This window comes from Malaclemys terrapin, chromosome 9, assembly GCF_027887155.1.
Source record: "Malaclemys terrapin pileata isolate rMalTer1 chromosome 9, rMalTer1.hap1, whole genome shotgun sequence".
Lineage (NCBI taxonomy): Eukaryota > Metazoa > Chordata > Testudines > Emydidae > Malaclemys > Malaclemys terrapin.
This window is the reverse complement of record NC_071513.1, coordinates 10,662,630-10,678,864: the sequence shown is the minus strand read 5'-3', so window position 1 is coordinate 10,678,864 and position 16,235 is coordinate 10,662,630. Positions and strand designations below refer to the sequence as shown.

At 44.5% G+C, this 16,235-nt stretch overlaps 1 protein-coding gene across 3 annotated transcripts in view; it reads right to left on the bottom strand.

Moving 5' to 3' along the window:
- MAMLD1 (mastermind like domain containing 1) overlaps positions 1-16,235 on the bottom strand; it is a 346,199-nt gene that overhangs the window by 95,164 nt on the left and 234,800 nt on the right. The window contains exon 1 of one of the 3 annotated variants that reach the window (XM_054040093.1): positions 7,680-7,888. The exons of the other annotated variants lie outside the window; for them this stretch is intronic. Within the exon in view, the coding sequence (XP_053896068.1) occupies positions 7,680-7,721 (42 nt within the window). The 5' untranslated portion in view covers positions 7,722-7,888. Of the gene's footprint in view, positions 1-7,679; positions 7,889-16,235 lie in introns of those variants that run through there. 3 annotated transcript variants of the gene reach the window in all.

Genomic DNA, 16,235 nt, shown 5'->3' with positions numbered 1-16,235 from the left:
CGGATCTACTTGGGAGTGCATTTGTAAGGAAATATCAGCTCATTAATGATTAATGAACTAGGACATGCTCCAGGAGGTACTTGTACAGCACTACCTTGTTGATAAAGCTGCCACGTTCTTTGCCTGGGACAGGGAGACAAAGAGAGAAGCAAGAGTTTGAAATGGTCCACCAGAAGGACCAGGTGTGTCATTGCCAGTGATACAATTTCACTAGTTCATAACAATATCTTTAGAACTTGGACAGCTTGCAAAATAAATAAATATTTTTTTTTGCTCACCGGGTGCCTCCTGTCAGTAGCAGCCCTTTAATGGGTCAATACTCATCACCGGCTCATTGCACTGATTAGGCAGAGCCTAGACTAAGGGTACATCTACACTACAGGGGGGAGTCGATTTAAGATACGCAAATTCAGCTACGTGAATAGCGTAGCTGAATTCGACGTATCGCAGCCGACTTACCCCGCTGTGAGGACGGCGGCAAAATCGACTTCTGCGGCTTCCTGTCGACGGCGCTTACTCCCACCTCCGCTGGTGGAGTAAGAGCGTCGATCCCCGAGAGGTCGATTTCTACCCGCCGATTCAGGCGGGTAGTGTAGACCTAGCCTAAGAGGTAGTAGGAAGTCTCACTGCCCCAAGAGGAGCAAGGGGAGATACAGAGGCTACATCATGCCCTCTGCCACATCCCTTTGTGAGCGTAGGCCTACTGGCACCTCCATCACCCCATGAGAGCATTGTGAGGTTCACAGGCATTCAGAAGATGATTATAAGTCCTTTGGGGTAGGGACAGCACCGAGCACAATGGGCTCCAGGTCCATGACAGGGCTCCTAGTGCTATGGTCATACAAATAATCATAAGAAGAAGTAATTCCCTGCTATACCCAGAGCTAACCAGTCCTACTCAGAGCACAGAGGGTGCAATTCAGTCTGGCCTTATGCAAGCTCACACCTCCCTCACAACTGCTCTCCCATACAAGGGCCAAGCAAAAATTTGACCCAAACGATGGTCTCCTCCAGCTTTCTCAGCCTTTTTCCCTTTCCTTTCCTCCAACAAGCAGCCATGAGAAGTGGGAGTACGGCATTTCGCACTCCCCTTCCTCGAGGACACAGGGCCTGATCCGTGAACCTTTACTCATGGGAGGAAAATCACAGTCCCTTTTATATTAGTAGGACTACTCACATGTTACCAGAATGGGCCCACCCAGAGAGAAAAGAACATTACTTCTCTGACAATGGAACTGGTTGCTTTGAAAATGATAAGGTCATACGTAGAGAACTATGGTCCCAATTCTGCTACCCTTACTCACATGGAGAGAGAGGCCTTCATCCTGAATTAAGGTGGCACAATCTGGCTCTCAGGGAACTGCAGGTGACAATATCCAGCAAGAAAGAGGGAGATAAGGTAAAACCTTTAAGTAACAAAGCATTTGGTTTTCCACAAAAAGTGCTCCCCATAATAAGGAGCAAGAGAAATACAGAAAGGGATGTAAATTCTGATTGTTTTGCAAAGTTTTCCTGACGCTGTCAGTAACTTGAAGTGGGGGAAAGAAAGGCAGAGCAGTTCTATTGATTACCAGCAATGTAATCAATAAAATATGATATACATTTGCTACCTCCACTCAAAATAAAGAAATATTTGAGTTTAATATACCAGGATCTCAGAAACCACAGTGATAAGTGCAGTACAAGTTGCCTAGTTAATTTGGAGCAATGTCCTTTTTGACCAGGCACATCTTATGTGTTTAAACAAGATAAAACTCTTAATGACCATACCAAAGTATCTTCTACATTTGGCATTCTAAGGCAATTTTCTGAAGTTCCCGCTCCAAAGTTTCTGGCAAGCAATGAAGGGCTGCATAATTTTAGGGTTCAACATCTGAAAAAATTAGAACAGTCTCAACCATTCTTTGAGACGTATAAAAGAACAGTTGAAAAAAACAACTTACAGTTGACTGGTGCTACCTAGGTTACCCATCAATAGCACTGAAACTGGTATATTATTAAGAGAGGTGTATGATGGGAATTGGTTTATTGTGCTGATCCGTAGTAACCAGCTCCTGTTCGTCCATCATTTATCTCTCTCACCAGCGACATATGGGTTTGTCTATTCACACTCTCAGCATTCTATCTGCTCCAACAAACAGTCAGCCTTTTTTGCTTGGATGAAGAGATTTTTTTAGTTACATCCATTCTGTGCGTATCAACATTTATAGCAGCCAGATAATTGCCAAAGAGCTCAAGGGGATAAAAGCTACCTCTTTATAACACCCCCTTAAAGAAATCAATATTGATATAAAACATTTTAACGCAAAGCTTTGGTGTGTCTTCTGCTTCCTTCAGTGTGAAAGACATTTTTCTAAATGGCAAGGCAGAGAACATTGGACAGAAAGCCTTACTAATGAGTTAAAATACTGCTCTCCCCATAGAGGCTGAAAATTAGCAGCGTACAATATTAATCATTCCTTAAATAAGTGAGTGGCAAATCTGTCAGATAGAAAGAGGTTTCTTTGGAAATGTGCCATCGTTATTTCAATTGATTTAACTATCTTTATCTGAAAATCATACCAATTACTAATGAATCGTAACTTACCAGCACCTTCATCTAAAGGTTTCACGTTGCTGACAACTCACAAATGGCCAGCAGATAGGAACAATGCAAACTTTGGGATTTTCCATTTCCTTCCGATTTAAAAGCCTCAGCCAGCTTCCTACTTCTCCATGGCTCTGCCCCCCTGGTTTGCATAAATCTAATTGCCCCACTCTTTACAAGATTTAATTGAGCCTTCGACAGCTATTTTAAGTTATTTTAAGGTAACTTTTCAAGGAACATAGGACATTTACCGATCAAATGATTGGGAACTCTCAAGTTATACACTATTTAGCCTTCTTAATTTACTGTTCCCATTCTCCTTCACCTCTCCCTCCAATTGTTTGTTACGCTCATTGCAGCTAGTTTCCAGTTAGGTCCCAATCCTGCAATTAATAACCCCACGAGTTGACCCTTGTTCCTGCAGAATTCTGATTGCAAGATTGGGATCTCTGATTATAAACTCTCTAAGGCAGTAACTGCGTCTTCATGTGTGTTCAGACAGTGCTTAGCACAATGGGTCTCTAACCCTGAGTGGGTTCTCTGGGCCCTACCACAATATAAATATTAAGTCCAGTAGCACAATGGAATATTAAAAACAATTCACTGCAAGATACCCAATACAATGTATTTATAAGGCACCTCTTACATCTGTGCACCGAGAAGCCATAAGAGGCGTGATATTTTAACTGCTGCTAGTAGTAACTCTTCCAAGAAACATTAATAGCTACCTTCACTCTTCAAAGTCTAAAGAATTACTCAGTTTCAAGGATTTAAAAGTGGAATCCTGTAAATATTTGCCCTTCTGAGTTTGAATTATTAATTGCAAGGATTTTTATATTCTATTTTTTGTAATCAGAAACCCAGTTAGAAAAGAACAAGATTTGCTTTGGGCTGCTCAGAGATAACCATTAAATAGCTTTTCACTCACTGGAGAGAGGAGCTGTTAACTGCCTATCACCTGCTTTACGATACATAGTATTTGTTTTTCATCCCTCAGCAACAGACTATTTCCTGGTTGAGTTTAAAAACTCAGTGACGTTCCTGTTTCAACCCACACATCTGTGTCACTGTCAACGTCAGTGGCAGGAAAACATTAGAAGTCACCCTTTGCTAATGGTTTCCTAACATGGAATTTCCTTCTATCTTTCTCCCTCAACCCACCTTCTCCCTCCAGCCAGACACATCTTTCCCAAATTGCTTTCTTTTGCCCTTCCAAACATATGGCACAGAACGACAACTGAAAATGGTCACTGCCAGAGCAGAGAGATTATGGTTATTTAAGACCATACAAAAAGAACCGGAGTACTTGTGGCACTTTAGAGACTAACAAATTTATTAGAGCAGAAGCTTTCGTGGGCTACAGCCCACTTCTTCGGAATCATGATTCCGAAGAAGTGGGCTGTAGCCCACGAAAGCTTCTGCTCTAATAAATTTGTTAGTCTCTAAGGTGCCACAAGTACTCCGGTTCTTTTTGCGGATACAGACTAACACGGCTGCTACTCTGAAACCTAAGACGATACAGTAACTTATTCAAACTACTCTTGCCTGTCTTTGACTTAGATGCATGTATGTATATGTGTTCAACCAGCCTTTCATCTGAGCGTCTCTTATACAAAACACATATGTTTGTCTTGCAAGCATCTGGCATCTCCCACCACAGTAATAGTGCCTCCCACCCCTAATATTATACTTGTAATCAGCTTTCTTACATAAAATGTATAAGAAAATATATTCTCATGCTCAGTGTGTGGGCGTGTGGGGCTGGGGAGCATGCCAATAACTAGTAAAGCAATATGTGAGGCCATTACTTTTCCCCCTGTTGAGAATATGCTATTTAGTATGCAAACTATGAGCACCTAGAGAAAAGAGAGATGTTTCTTTAAGGGGAAGAGCTGATTAGCTGCTCTTGCTGGCAGCAAACAGCTGGTCAGTCGGGCAGGTTCAAGGCCATTTCAGCTCCCTCTCTTATGGAGGCACCATATGTTACATCTCTCACATCAGCAGGTTTATTTTCCAATAATCTTGCTCCAGAAGGGAAGCAACAAAGGAGGCGAAGGCGGGGAGAGCCCACGTTTTACATTTGGCTTATTATTTGCCACTGTCAGTTTTGTGTGTGGACCCGCTAGCCTTCCTCTCAGCCTGGGCTAAAACCAGGCAAGGGGAAAGGCACCTGTGAATGCTTTTTGCCTCCATTTCCTCCTAGCAAGCTGACTGCGGGGAGGGAGGAAGAATTCCCACATTAAGGTAAATTGATTTTGGTGGGGTGGGGTGGGGTGGGGGTCTCACTTCTGGCTGCAATAGGTAATGCACTCATTCAGGTCCCCCCAGGCCTTAGGGGTCAGTTTCTCTCCTTTTTCCAAGCAATTGACCTCTGAGATAGACAGGCGTTAGGAATTAACCACGGATTAGGGGCTAAACACCAACGTTATATAATAGGTGAAATATTTCCTCCACTTGCTCAGTTTAACCCCCAGCTTTCGCCAGAGTGTTGCAAAGCTGGGGGGGGGGGGGGGGGTTCAGCCAACAGCTCGGAGGTGGCCACCCAAAAGAACCGCCAGCCCCTGGAAGGGGGATGGAATCATAGACTATCAGGGTTGGAAGGGACTTCAGGAGGTCATCTAGTCCAACCCCCTGCTCCAAGCAGGACCAACCCCAACTCAATCAGCCCAGGCCGTGGTGTCGCAATCGGCAGCAGGCAGGCAGGGCGTCCACACCAGCGTGTGACACGACGCGCTGGAGTCGCCGCTCCTGCTCGGCACGGATCATTAGCTGCTCCACATGCCAGGGAGCGAGCGAGCTTCTGCAGCGGAGGGGAAGGCGCCCCCTGCACCACGCACAGCGGGGATTTCTCCAGACGCACCGGGGAAGGGACCAGACACATTTGCAGCTCGCAGGCTAGGGAAGCACGACAGGGAGGAGGGAAAGGGAGTGTGTGTGGGGGGGTCATTTTAGAGGTCACCCCCCTTCCCGCCCCCACGGTGGGAGAGAGGGAGGCTCCTTGTCCAGCAGCGACTCCCTGCAGAGCCACCCGGGTGCCTGGAGGGCTAATCTGTTCGAGACGGGAAGATGCAAAGTGGTGACGGGAGCCTGCAAATTGCAAGGAGGGAATTAGAGCCCTGATCATGTTAGACAGCGATTGGGCGTCCCAGGCTTTCCTGCAACCTATAAATCTCCAGTTACAAACGCGAGGCTCGCTGCAGAAGCGGCTCTCTCTGCCCTTAGTCCCTCCCTTTGCTCGGCTCGTGGAAAACAAAAGCCGCTTTTTAATTTATTGTTCCAGGAACAGGGGAAAACGGCCTGAAAGGAAACTAAAGCCCGATTTCTTCCAGGGAACTGCCGTTCTCCCCCCGGGAAACCTCCAAGTCACCCTGGTTACAAACTCCCCCCAGCCCCCTAACAAAAAGAGACTGCAATGCCCCCAGCCCTACCCCACTGCACCGCGGGGCCGGGAGACCTGGCAAGGAGCAGACGCCAAGCGACACCCAAACCAACCCGCCCCCCTCAGCAACTTCCAACGGGGTCCGAGCAACAGGCCGCGGGGAGATAATTTAGGGAGGGGGGGGGTCAAAGGAAAGCGAAGGGAGGAAGGAGACCACATCACAAGGCTGCAGGTTACAGGGGAGACAGGGAAGTGAGACAGCGAGGCTGCTTGTTTACCCTGCGACTGCCTTAAACGCGGCTCTTAATCACAGGATGAGAAACCAAAACAGTTTAAAAACGTGAGTCAGCATGCATTTTATTTTAAAAACAGCCCCCGTCTCCGATCGAGTCTCACACACTCAAGTGGCACCTTCTCGCCTCACTCCGGGGCCACTCCTGTTTACACACACACCGCTTTATATAGAAGGGGGTTCGAATTTGTGCTGCAAACTCTCTGAGGGAATAACTCGAGGGCTCCCGATGCTCTCAGTTGGGTCTTTTGTTCAAATCCTGCCTGCAAAGTGTGCACTTTACACTCCAAAAATAACCACAGACTTTTCTGCCAACAGAATACAAACACACCCCTAGCACCCCTCAACCTGTGCGTGACACCTTGCTGGGGAGTCCCCTTAAAAGGATGGGTTTCATTCGTCCATGTCTGTTTGATCTAAGTTTAAATCAAAAGCCCCCAGTAATTAGACTAAAGCAAGCCTTCCTGTACTGCTCTGTTTACACAGGGATACTACAGCTCCAAGGGCTGAGTGTATTGGCAGTTTTCTAATCCTATTAGTCTCTGTGCAGTCAGCATTTAATCTAGGATAAAAATCAGACAGCAGCTCCTTCCTTTCCGGACGGATTTCGAGACATTTCATGATGAGATATAATAATAATAATAATAAATTAACAATAAAGTACCCTTTGCATTAATCATCTCAGCCCAGTGCCAGGGTGCAGGCAGCAGCCAGAGGCATTCCTATCTGCATTTGTACTCTCTCTCTTTGCTGGTGCTAGCAGGGAGCAGGAGGATCGTGTGTGTTTCTCAGATCATGAACAAACCAACCCGGTGCGTTTGTCTAAGAAATCAAACTATTCCGGGACCTAGGAGACGTTCTCTGACTGAACCGACCGATCAGAGAGAGAAAGGGGAGGAAAGTGTTGGAGGCTTCTCGCTCTTTGCCAAGCAGCTGCTTCCCAGCCAGACACAGAGGCTGCACTTTGTCTGCTTCCTTGAAGCAAAGCTCCCGGAGTTTCAAATCTCTCCTGCCACACACCAGCCTGTCCCACTTTCTTTCTTTTTTTAAACCAGACAATCGAAGGGATCACCTTGGTTCAGCACCATTTTAGACACCCACAGACCCCAAGAAGCAACTGCCCTTTCAGACTGACACCAGTTTATCAGAGTGGAGGGTTCAGTCTTCTCACCAAGTTACCCGGTTTCTTTTAAATTGTTAAAACCCCAGCCGTGGTTTGACAAATATAAACTAGCAGAATAAAACAAGCAAAAGGTGAGCACTTCCAGGGACCACGCCTGAGAACTTTACAATCCCAGGCTCACAGGCGCTCACATTATAAACTGCACTAAACCTGGGCAGGCAAGTATTTGGATACGAATTAAGCCCTTTTAAATCAACTACAACTTTTCCGGTTCATATCAATTCCACATGCTACTTACTGGAATATGTGGCTCCATGACCCGCTGGGAAACCAGAAGCATCTTGGACTGGTGATCAACCAGCTGTTAGATCCACTTTGGCTGTATTTAACAAAACCACGTAAAGCAAAATACTCTAAGATTGTTTTCTCCTTTTAGGTTCCAGACAAGTTCATCCTGGCGTTGCAGTTTGCTAATGATTCACTGTCTGTCTCAATCTGCTCACTACATTTCCATCAACCCACAGCTTCCTCACTTAGAAGGTGGAGTTTGTGGGGTTTAAGTTACTGATAGGCATATCTAACTGCTGTGTCACTCAAAGAGGAGGAGACACACACACACACACTCTCTCTCACACACACAAACCTCTCTAGCCTTAAAGGGGAAGTGTCACTTTCTTTTCCCCTGAAGAAACTGGATCCAAGGAATTATTTGTTTAGTGCATGGAGGCAAATAATTATACAGTCTATATGCACCATACTTGAACATGCAAAGAGCCGCTTAGCATTTTTATAGCCTTCTCCTGGATGTGTAATTTCATTTTGGGTAAAAAAGTAGGGTAATTTACAAATATACAGGGAGTTATTGGGGCTTTATTTTTTTCTTCAAATCAAAGGATTCAAATGAGTTAAAGGATAGCGTGATGCATGATTTGTAAAGATTTTTAATCCTAAAAGAAGGGGATTCCCTGGCTCTTTCTGCTATTCCAGCTAAGATATTTAATAGGACAGTGTTCAAATAAGGGTTAAACTCACCTCCCAGAGGTGAGCCCAGGTTAGGAGTAAAGGAGTGGTACTGCCGCCTCCTGTCCTGCCTATGTATTTATGTAGATAGATACAGATCTAGAGCTGCCCAAAATCAGGATGCTTCTCTTATGGTTGTAAACATGCTTGTCACAAAGTGTGATTTCTGAATATTAGCTTTGACGGAATAGCCACTGCAGCTGAGGGGCCGAGATTTTCTTCTGATCTCCTCCTGGAATGAGCATAAATTACTCAGCATAGCAAGTTGCAGGCAGTCAGGACAGCACACTGAGTTCACAAATAATTGTGAGTCTAATCTCATTCCATTACCTTCCTAAATCACCGTAATGTTCACTCCTGTACTGATACCTCAGAGACTCTAAAAAAAACCCTTTTCTTGATTCATTGACCTAATGGGTGAGATGTGGAAATACAGTAGCACCATGTGAGAAGCACCCAGAGGTATTCCCAGTTAGTTACTTTACAGAGAGCTTTCCCCAGGTTGTGTGTTGATTTAAAATTTAAAAAACCCACATTGAGGACCATCATTTGATGACAGTCCTTTTTCTTCATGCCTTTTCAATGTGAATATTAAGATTTTATTCTACATTTTTTACATACCATGTTAATTTTTAATTTCTAATCAAATGTCTTTTTTTTTTTAAGAGCAAGACAAGAAGAAGAGCTCTGTGTAAATCAAAGCTTGGCTCCCTCACCACCAGAAGTTGGTCCAATAAAAGATATTACCTCACCCACTTTGTCACTCTAATATCCTGGGACCAACACGGCTACACTACCGCAAACAACAGTGGAGATCTTTTTTTTTTATCACTTCTACTGGAAATAGGAATAGGAGTAAATTATACCCATCAAGAGAGGTCTGCCCTTACAATTAAGAAGAAAATAGAGAAAGTTTTATGAATAAAGCCTAAGAACTACTTTGGCCAAATAAATATAAGAAGCCAGACTCTAACCTAGCTCCTATGATAGTTCTATAACTGAGCACCCTCAGCTCTCATTTACCCCATATGTCCCAGTGAAATTATTCTGGCTTCACTGAGGACAGAAGTTTCCTGATTTTTTTACATTTATAGTTGGAAGTTTATAAAATAAAATAATAACGAATGCCCTCAAAGGTTTGATCGTGGCACCTGAATGAAGCAGGCGCTCACACTCCTTAGGTGAACCCCCCAGTTTTATGGGCTGGATGCGTCAACGGACTTCATGATGATCCCACATTCCTGAGCATTATTTGTATTATTTTAATGGCTTTTTGTTTGGCAACGTCCTACTGGTTTGGTAGACTTTTTGTTGTCTTGTCTTGTGTGGCATTATGTAGTATTTTGTATATTGTACAAGAAGTAAAATAATAACAAACTGTAGCACTGTGAAAGGTCATAGATCAGGGTGGACCCCCCCTGACGCCCCCCCCAGCCACATATGATAATCTTCAGAAGTTTGAGAGCCTGGCTCGCCTTATGGGGGTCAGGGCTTCTGCCTTGCGGGAAGTGCCTGCCAGGGCTCAGGGCTTCTGCCTTGCTGGAGGCGCCTGCCCCACTTCTGCTGACGCCTCCCCCATAGACACTGGCTTCTTCCGGGCTCAGGGGGTGTTCAACCCCCTGCTCCTCCCCAGGCCCCAACCCCTTCACCCAAGCCCCTACACCCATCCCACCTCTTCCTGCCCCAACTCTTCCCCGCCCCTCCCCCTTCCTCCCAGAGCCTCCTGCATGCCACAAAACAGCTGATTGCAGCAGGTGGGAGGCACTGGGAGGGAGCGGCAGGAGTTGATCAATGGGGCTGCTGGCGGGCAGGAAGCGCTGGGGGGGGGCAGGGGGAGCTGGCTGCCAGTGGGTGCTAAGCACACGCTTATTTTTTTCCATGGATGCTCCAGCTCTGCAGTCAGCGCCTATCCCCCCTCCCTCCCCGGTCAGAAGCCCCTAACTCCACCACTCCACTGCAGGGCAGAAGCCCCGAGGTTCCCCCCCCCCCGCAGTCTGGTAGGTGGAGAATGCAGGGGGGAGGGGGGCAGAGGGGCTCTGCAAGCCACACTTGAACTGTAAAAGAGCCTCATGTGGCTCGCAAGCCATGGTTTGGCCACCCCTGTCCTAGATCCATAACTGTGACAACTAAAGACTCTGGTGAAAACCTGGCCATGCTGAAATCTACAGCAAAACTTCCTCTCTGGGTGTGTCTGCGCTGCAATAAAAAACCAGCGGCACCAAGTCTCAGCGCCCAGGTCATTGGACTCAGTCTAAAAATCGCAGTATAGACACTTGGGGGAGGGTCTCAGCGCCCTGGCTCCAACCCGAGCCCTAACATCTACACTGCAATTTTTAGCCCTGCAGCCTGAACCTCACGAGTCTGAGTCAGCTGACCCAGGCCAGCTGCACCCATGCCAGGGGTGCAGACGTGTGTAGACGTACCCGCACTGGGACACGATTCCACCCTTTGATTATGCACTGCTTGGGTCCATCGTAGGCAAACTGCTGACAGTCCTACCAAGGTGCCTCAATCTTGTTCTGGAAAACGGTGGTGGTTTTGTTTCTGATAGGAAATTCTAGAGGCATAAAGATCGTTGCTATGGCCCATTAAGTCCTTGGTCTTTTTGCTGAGATTGCCAACAAATGTGCCAATTGCACAGATGGTTTTCCTGAGGTGGGCACCAAACACAGTTCTGATCAGCAGGGATTCTCTCTTTCTTACACAGTTTTACAATTGTTTGTCATATTTCCGTTAGCATATTTATCCCAGATATTCTGGAGAACGTGTGACTTATTCAGTCTGTTTTACAAAACCAAAGTCCTTTCCGTAGTGACAGACTGAGATGTCAGACTCAAAACCTGGAGTCTGGGAAACGTGCAGTTAGGATAAATATATTAAAAAAAAATAATGGTAATCAAATAGAAGAAAACGGAAGTGCACTGAAATGTGCTACATATTACTCATCATTTTGAAATAACTGAACCCAGCCGTCTTTATCCTGTAGATTTTGAAAAGCTGATATCCTCTCACATAATCTTAAAGGAAAACTGTTCATAATCACACATTACTACAATATTGTGCTAACTAAGTGCCTGGTGAAGACAGGTCTAGAGATTGTATAGTGCAGTTGTGTGAGTATCAGGCATTGTCAAATGAGGGATCCAAGTGCTGTAGTAGACCAAAAACACGAACATCTCAAGTAAGTGCAAACTGAGCATATTAAAGAAGGTGAAAGCCAGGTCAGCACTACTGATAGTGCTGTGCACTGCCACTGGGGAGAATCATATTCAGTTCCCAGCCTGGGTCTGCTGTTCCTGAGGTCAGTAAGGGCAGCAGAGGTCCCAGCAGGTGGGGATCCCTCCACAGCATGGTGTGGGGAAGTGTCTTGAAAAGCAACTGCAAGTGCTCTCAGCAGCGTGGATGGACTGAAGGGAACTCTTGCCGGTCCATGGTTGGAAGGTTGTTTGTCATAGCTAGAGCAATATGAAGCTTTTACTAGGCAAAATACACCAGGCTTATTTACACACCGGAAACTTAGGTGAGGTTCACTGACAGACTCACAGACTTCTGTGCTCCGAAGTCAAACAGGAGGAAAACATGAAGTTTGGTGGTTCTGCATGTTTTTGACCTGAAATCAGATGAAACTCAGTGGTTTCTGCTGAATTTCACTTTGAGGTTGTGTGTTTGTTGGAACCTGAAACTCAAAGCTAAATTCAAGGGGAGTGAAACCACATGAACTGAAAAAAAAATTTGCATGAGTCCCTGCAAACCAAACCTCCTGAGTTTTCCCCAGCACTAGCTACAAAGCAGTGCCTTATTGGGTGGTAGTGAGGAATAAAGTGGGGGGGGGAGGGGAAATTAGGCAGGATGCCTTGGTGCTCACCCAAGGGTGCAGATATCTCCACCCCGTAGCAAAGATAGGAGAGACTCATGGTTACAAGATCTGGCATGAACAGAGGCTTAAAAGAAGAAGAATGGGGTTGTGGTAGAAAAATTATTCCTATGATGAAAGGAGAACACAAAAGAACAGAACTAGGATTGGTTTTGAAGCAACAAAGATGGTTTGGTTTTACAAGAACATAGGAATTGCCATATACTAGGTCTGACCACCAGTGGCCCATCTAATCTGGGATCTTGTTCCTGACAGTGGGCAGTAGCAGATGCTTCAGAAGAAGGTGCAAGGAACACTGAAATGAACAACTATGGAATAACCTGCTCTTAGAGGAGGCTTAGGAAGCCTTTTTCCTAAACTGAGGCAGTTAGTAACTGGTTTATGTCCTGAAATAGGAGGGCTGATACCCCATGTCCATCTTTTTTACCTTAACATAACTGGATGGGTTCTCTTATGCATACAAAATTTTAATCCCTGTCTGGAACCTGCTAAGCTCTTAGCCTCAACAATATTTTGTGGCAGTGAGTTCCACATGCTAATGAGGCGTTGAGTTGTATTTTCTTAGCTCAGATTTAAGTGTATTTAATTAGGTGTCCCTTTCCCTAGTTAAATCACATAGAAGATATTTGAAAATTAGCTGAATTATTTTTCTGAACTGCATCCATAAACAGTTTTAATTTTCTCAGTAATACTTGTTGCAGTAAGAAATGTTTAAAAGTACTCTGGAAAAGAATGTGACATTGTTAATATATTGATTCTAATTTTCCTGAGAATCACTAAATTTGGAAAAATAAGAGGCTTTAATTAACTGCTCACTAACAAAGGCTTTTTTTCCTTAAAGGGCTTCAGAATGGTCTTCATTGATTTGGACATGAAACAAGAACACAGTTGATGCAAGTCAATTTTTCCTCAGTAGATCATTATTTAACATGAATGTCAGCACAACAATGGCATAGGTAAAGTCATCAAAGAATGGATTGACGTGTTATCTATTTAAACGGATGTGCAAACTGGTTTAGGGAATTACATAAATCAAAGTGAATGCCATTTTGTCTTCCTCACAGAATAAGTAGTCAAAGGTCTAACCAGAGCTTCTGTGCTTTTGAGTAAAAGGCTGATGCAACTGACCATTAATAATTTTCTTACAAAAAAGCATATTTTCAGTGAAATGATGCATGATATAAAGTGTGCTACTTTTAACTGTGTATAGATTTAATTCAAGTTGTTAATTACTGGGCGATTGCCAAATACTTGTTCCAAATGGAGCTATTTTAATCTTAATTCTTTTTAAAAATATCAATCTATTGCTTTTCATAGTTAGGGATCTGATCCTGCAGACTCTTAAGCATGTGCTTAATATCAAGCACATGAGCATTCCCACGGAAGTTAGCAAGACTATTCAAGTGCTTAAAGTTAAGTACGTGCATCTGCGTTTGCAGGGTCAGCGTCTTAGTGATCCAAGGCTTGCTTATATAGAGTGAAATCCTGGCTCCCTTTAAATCAATGGAAGTTTTGCCCATGTAAAGCAACAATCAAAACTTGAGAAATTTGCCCAAAATTATTCACCACAAGCAAAATTGTGCTGCCTTCACACAGGCAAAAGCTCTTTTTGATGTCTATGGAATTTGACCTGCGTAAAGGCTGCCAGGTTTGGCCCTACATTATTTTCTCCCTTCTTACCTGCAATCATGTCACATCCAGGACGCTGACTGAAGTCATTGGAGTTTTGGGTTCAGATCAATGGCATGAGCGAGGTTAGGTAGCAGTGCCGTAAAGAACAGTAAATCCTTTACATGTCTTCTTCAAAGGCAAAATATTCCATGGAAAGACTGAATTATGACTGACAGATGATTTAAATGTCTTCGTAGAGGAGATATTGCCATCCCAATTCGAACGCTCTTGCAGCTCGTAAGATTTTCCATTAAAAAAATAAAATGTTACAAGTGAACGGCGGCATCATGTTTCATGGCTGTGTTGTTAGTAACAAAAATACATTGAAAACATTGACTAATGAATGGCCTTTCTCCAGTTTTGACTTGTGCAAACACACCTCTCTTGACTTGTGATACATGCGTCGTACATGGCTGGTGCATAGTGCACACTGGATCATGCAGGATGTGCAGGCATAGGCCAGCATGTCGGAAGGGTTTCACATTATTATTATTTATTATATGTATTACTGTAGGACCTAGGAGTTCCAGTCATGGACCAGGCCCCCATTGTGCTAGGGGCTGTACAAAAACAGACCGAAAAGTCCCTGCATTTTCCCATTGGCCTCATTTAGAGGCCCAGAATAAAACCTTCTTTTCCCCTGAAACACACAAGTGGCAATGTACACACAGGCACAATTTCCACAAGCCTGTATTTGCAATGTCTGTCCGCATGAGATGCCTCTTCTACACGCATTACATTCTGCAGAAGTCCTGCGTTTGTCAGTCGCTGTAGCTTACAGGAACCAAATGGGCAGAAATGCAGCTTCCAGCCCAAGAAAACGGGCATCAGGTGACGTTGTAACATTGTCAACTGCCAGCTTTCCATGTTAATGATATATCCCGGATAATGTGATGCCTTGATCTGAATCATATACCTACATATCATTCAGATCAGGGCATCACACACACACATGCCACGCTGCAAAAGGATTTAGTGAAAAAAGTAACATGCCATATTCACCGCTATACAGTGCAGTCTGTATATTTGTGCAAGGATCACGGATTGTGAGGCCTGATTCCAAGCCAGCCGAAGTCAATGTAAAGACACCTATTTTCTTGGATGAGTTTTGGACCAGGCTCTACCTGACGCATTTGGGGATAACTGCATCAGTCAAAACCTAAGTTCAGCTTTAATTTCATACTGACTATTTTTGGGAAGAAAGGAATGTACACCTCTACCTCGATAGAACGCTGTCTTCGGGAGCCAAAAAATCTTACCGTGTTATAGGTGAAACTGCGTTATATTGAACTTGCTTTGATCCACCGGAGTGGGCAGCCCTGCTCTGCCCGGAGCACTGCGTTACCGCATTATACGCGAATTTGTGTTATAGTGGGTCACGTTATATTGGGGTAGAGGTGTAATGGTTCCCTCCTTTTGGGGAAAGGGCAGCCTTTTCTGGGCATTTTCAATTCCATGTCATAGATCAGCGTAGACTATCAGGGTTGGAAGGGACCTCAGGAGGTCATCTAGTCCAACCCCCCGCTCAAAGCAGGGCCAATCCCCAGACAGATTTTTACCCCAGTTCCCAAATGGCCCCCTCAATGATCGAGCTCACAACCCTGGGTTTAGCTGGCCAATGCTCAAACCACAGAGCTGGCACAACCTTTAGGTTCGCCTTGTTTCTTTAGCGCAAACTACTATTTTCACACAAGTTACAAGGCAAAGTTGCATTCTGCATCCCAGAGTAAATGACATGAACATCCATAAACTACCTGCTGGTAGAATTGTCCCTAAGCTTTAAAGTCATAAAACAAACATGACATTTATTTCCCTTTGTGGGACATTCTTTGAATTCAATGCAGAAATGACTCTTTACACACTTAGCAAGAAAATCCAAAATTGTGCACAAGACTTCAACTTTTCTGTTTATGAAAGGAGAGCACCTTTTGGGTTGAGCTCTAACAACACAGATATTTTGCCAACGTGAGTTAGTGATTTACTAGAAATTATTGATTTCAAACCTTAGTTTCCCAGGGCTGCTAAACATATCCTGTCATATGGGATATGTATCCATCTGCTAGAGGCTGCAGCCAGTCTAGTATGAAAAGCGTGTGTTTTCTCCACTACCGTCAGATCGGTGGCAATAAAAGTGAAGCTCTACTTGCTTTCAGTACCTGACTTTCGAGTCATGGTCACATGCCTAGCACAATATCAGTATGGTTTAGTTGTGGCATACTGACAGAATTGCCACATTTTTGCTGTGAAACAAAATTAATAGGAAATCACTGTATGAGAAATGGGATCATC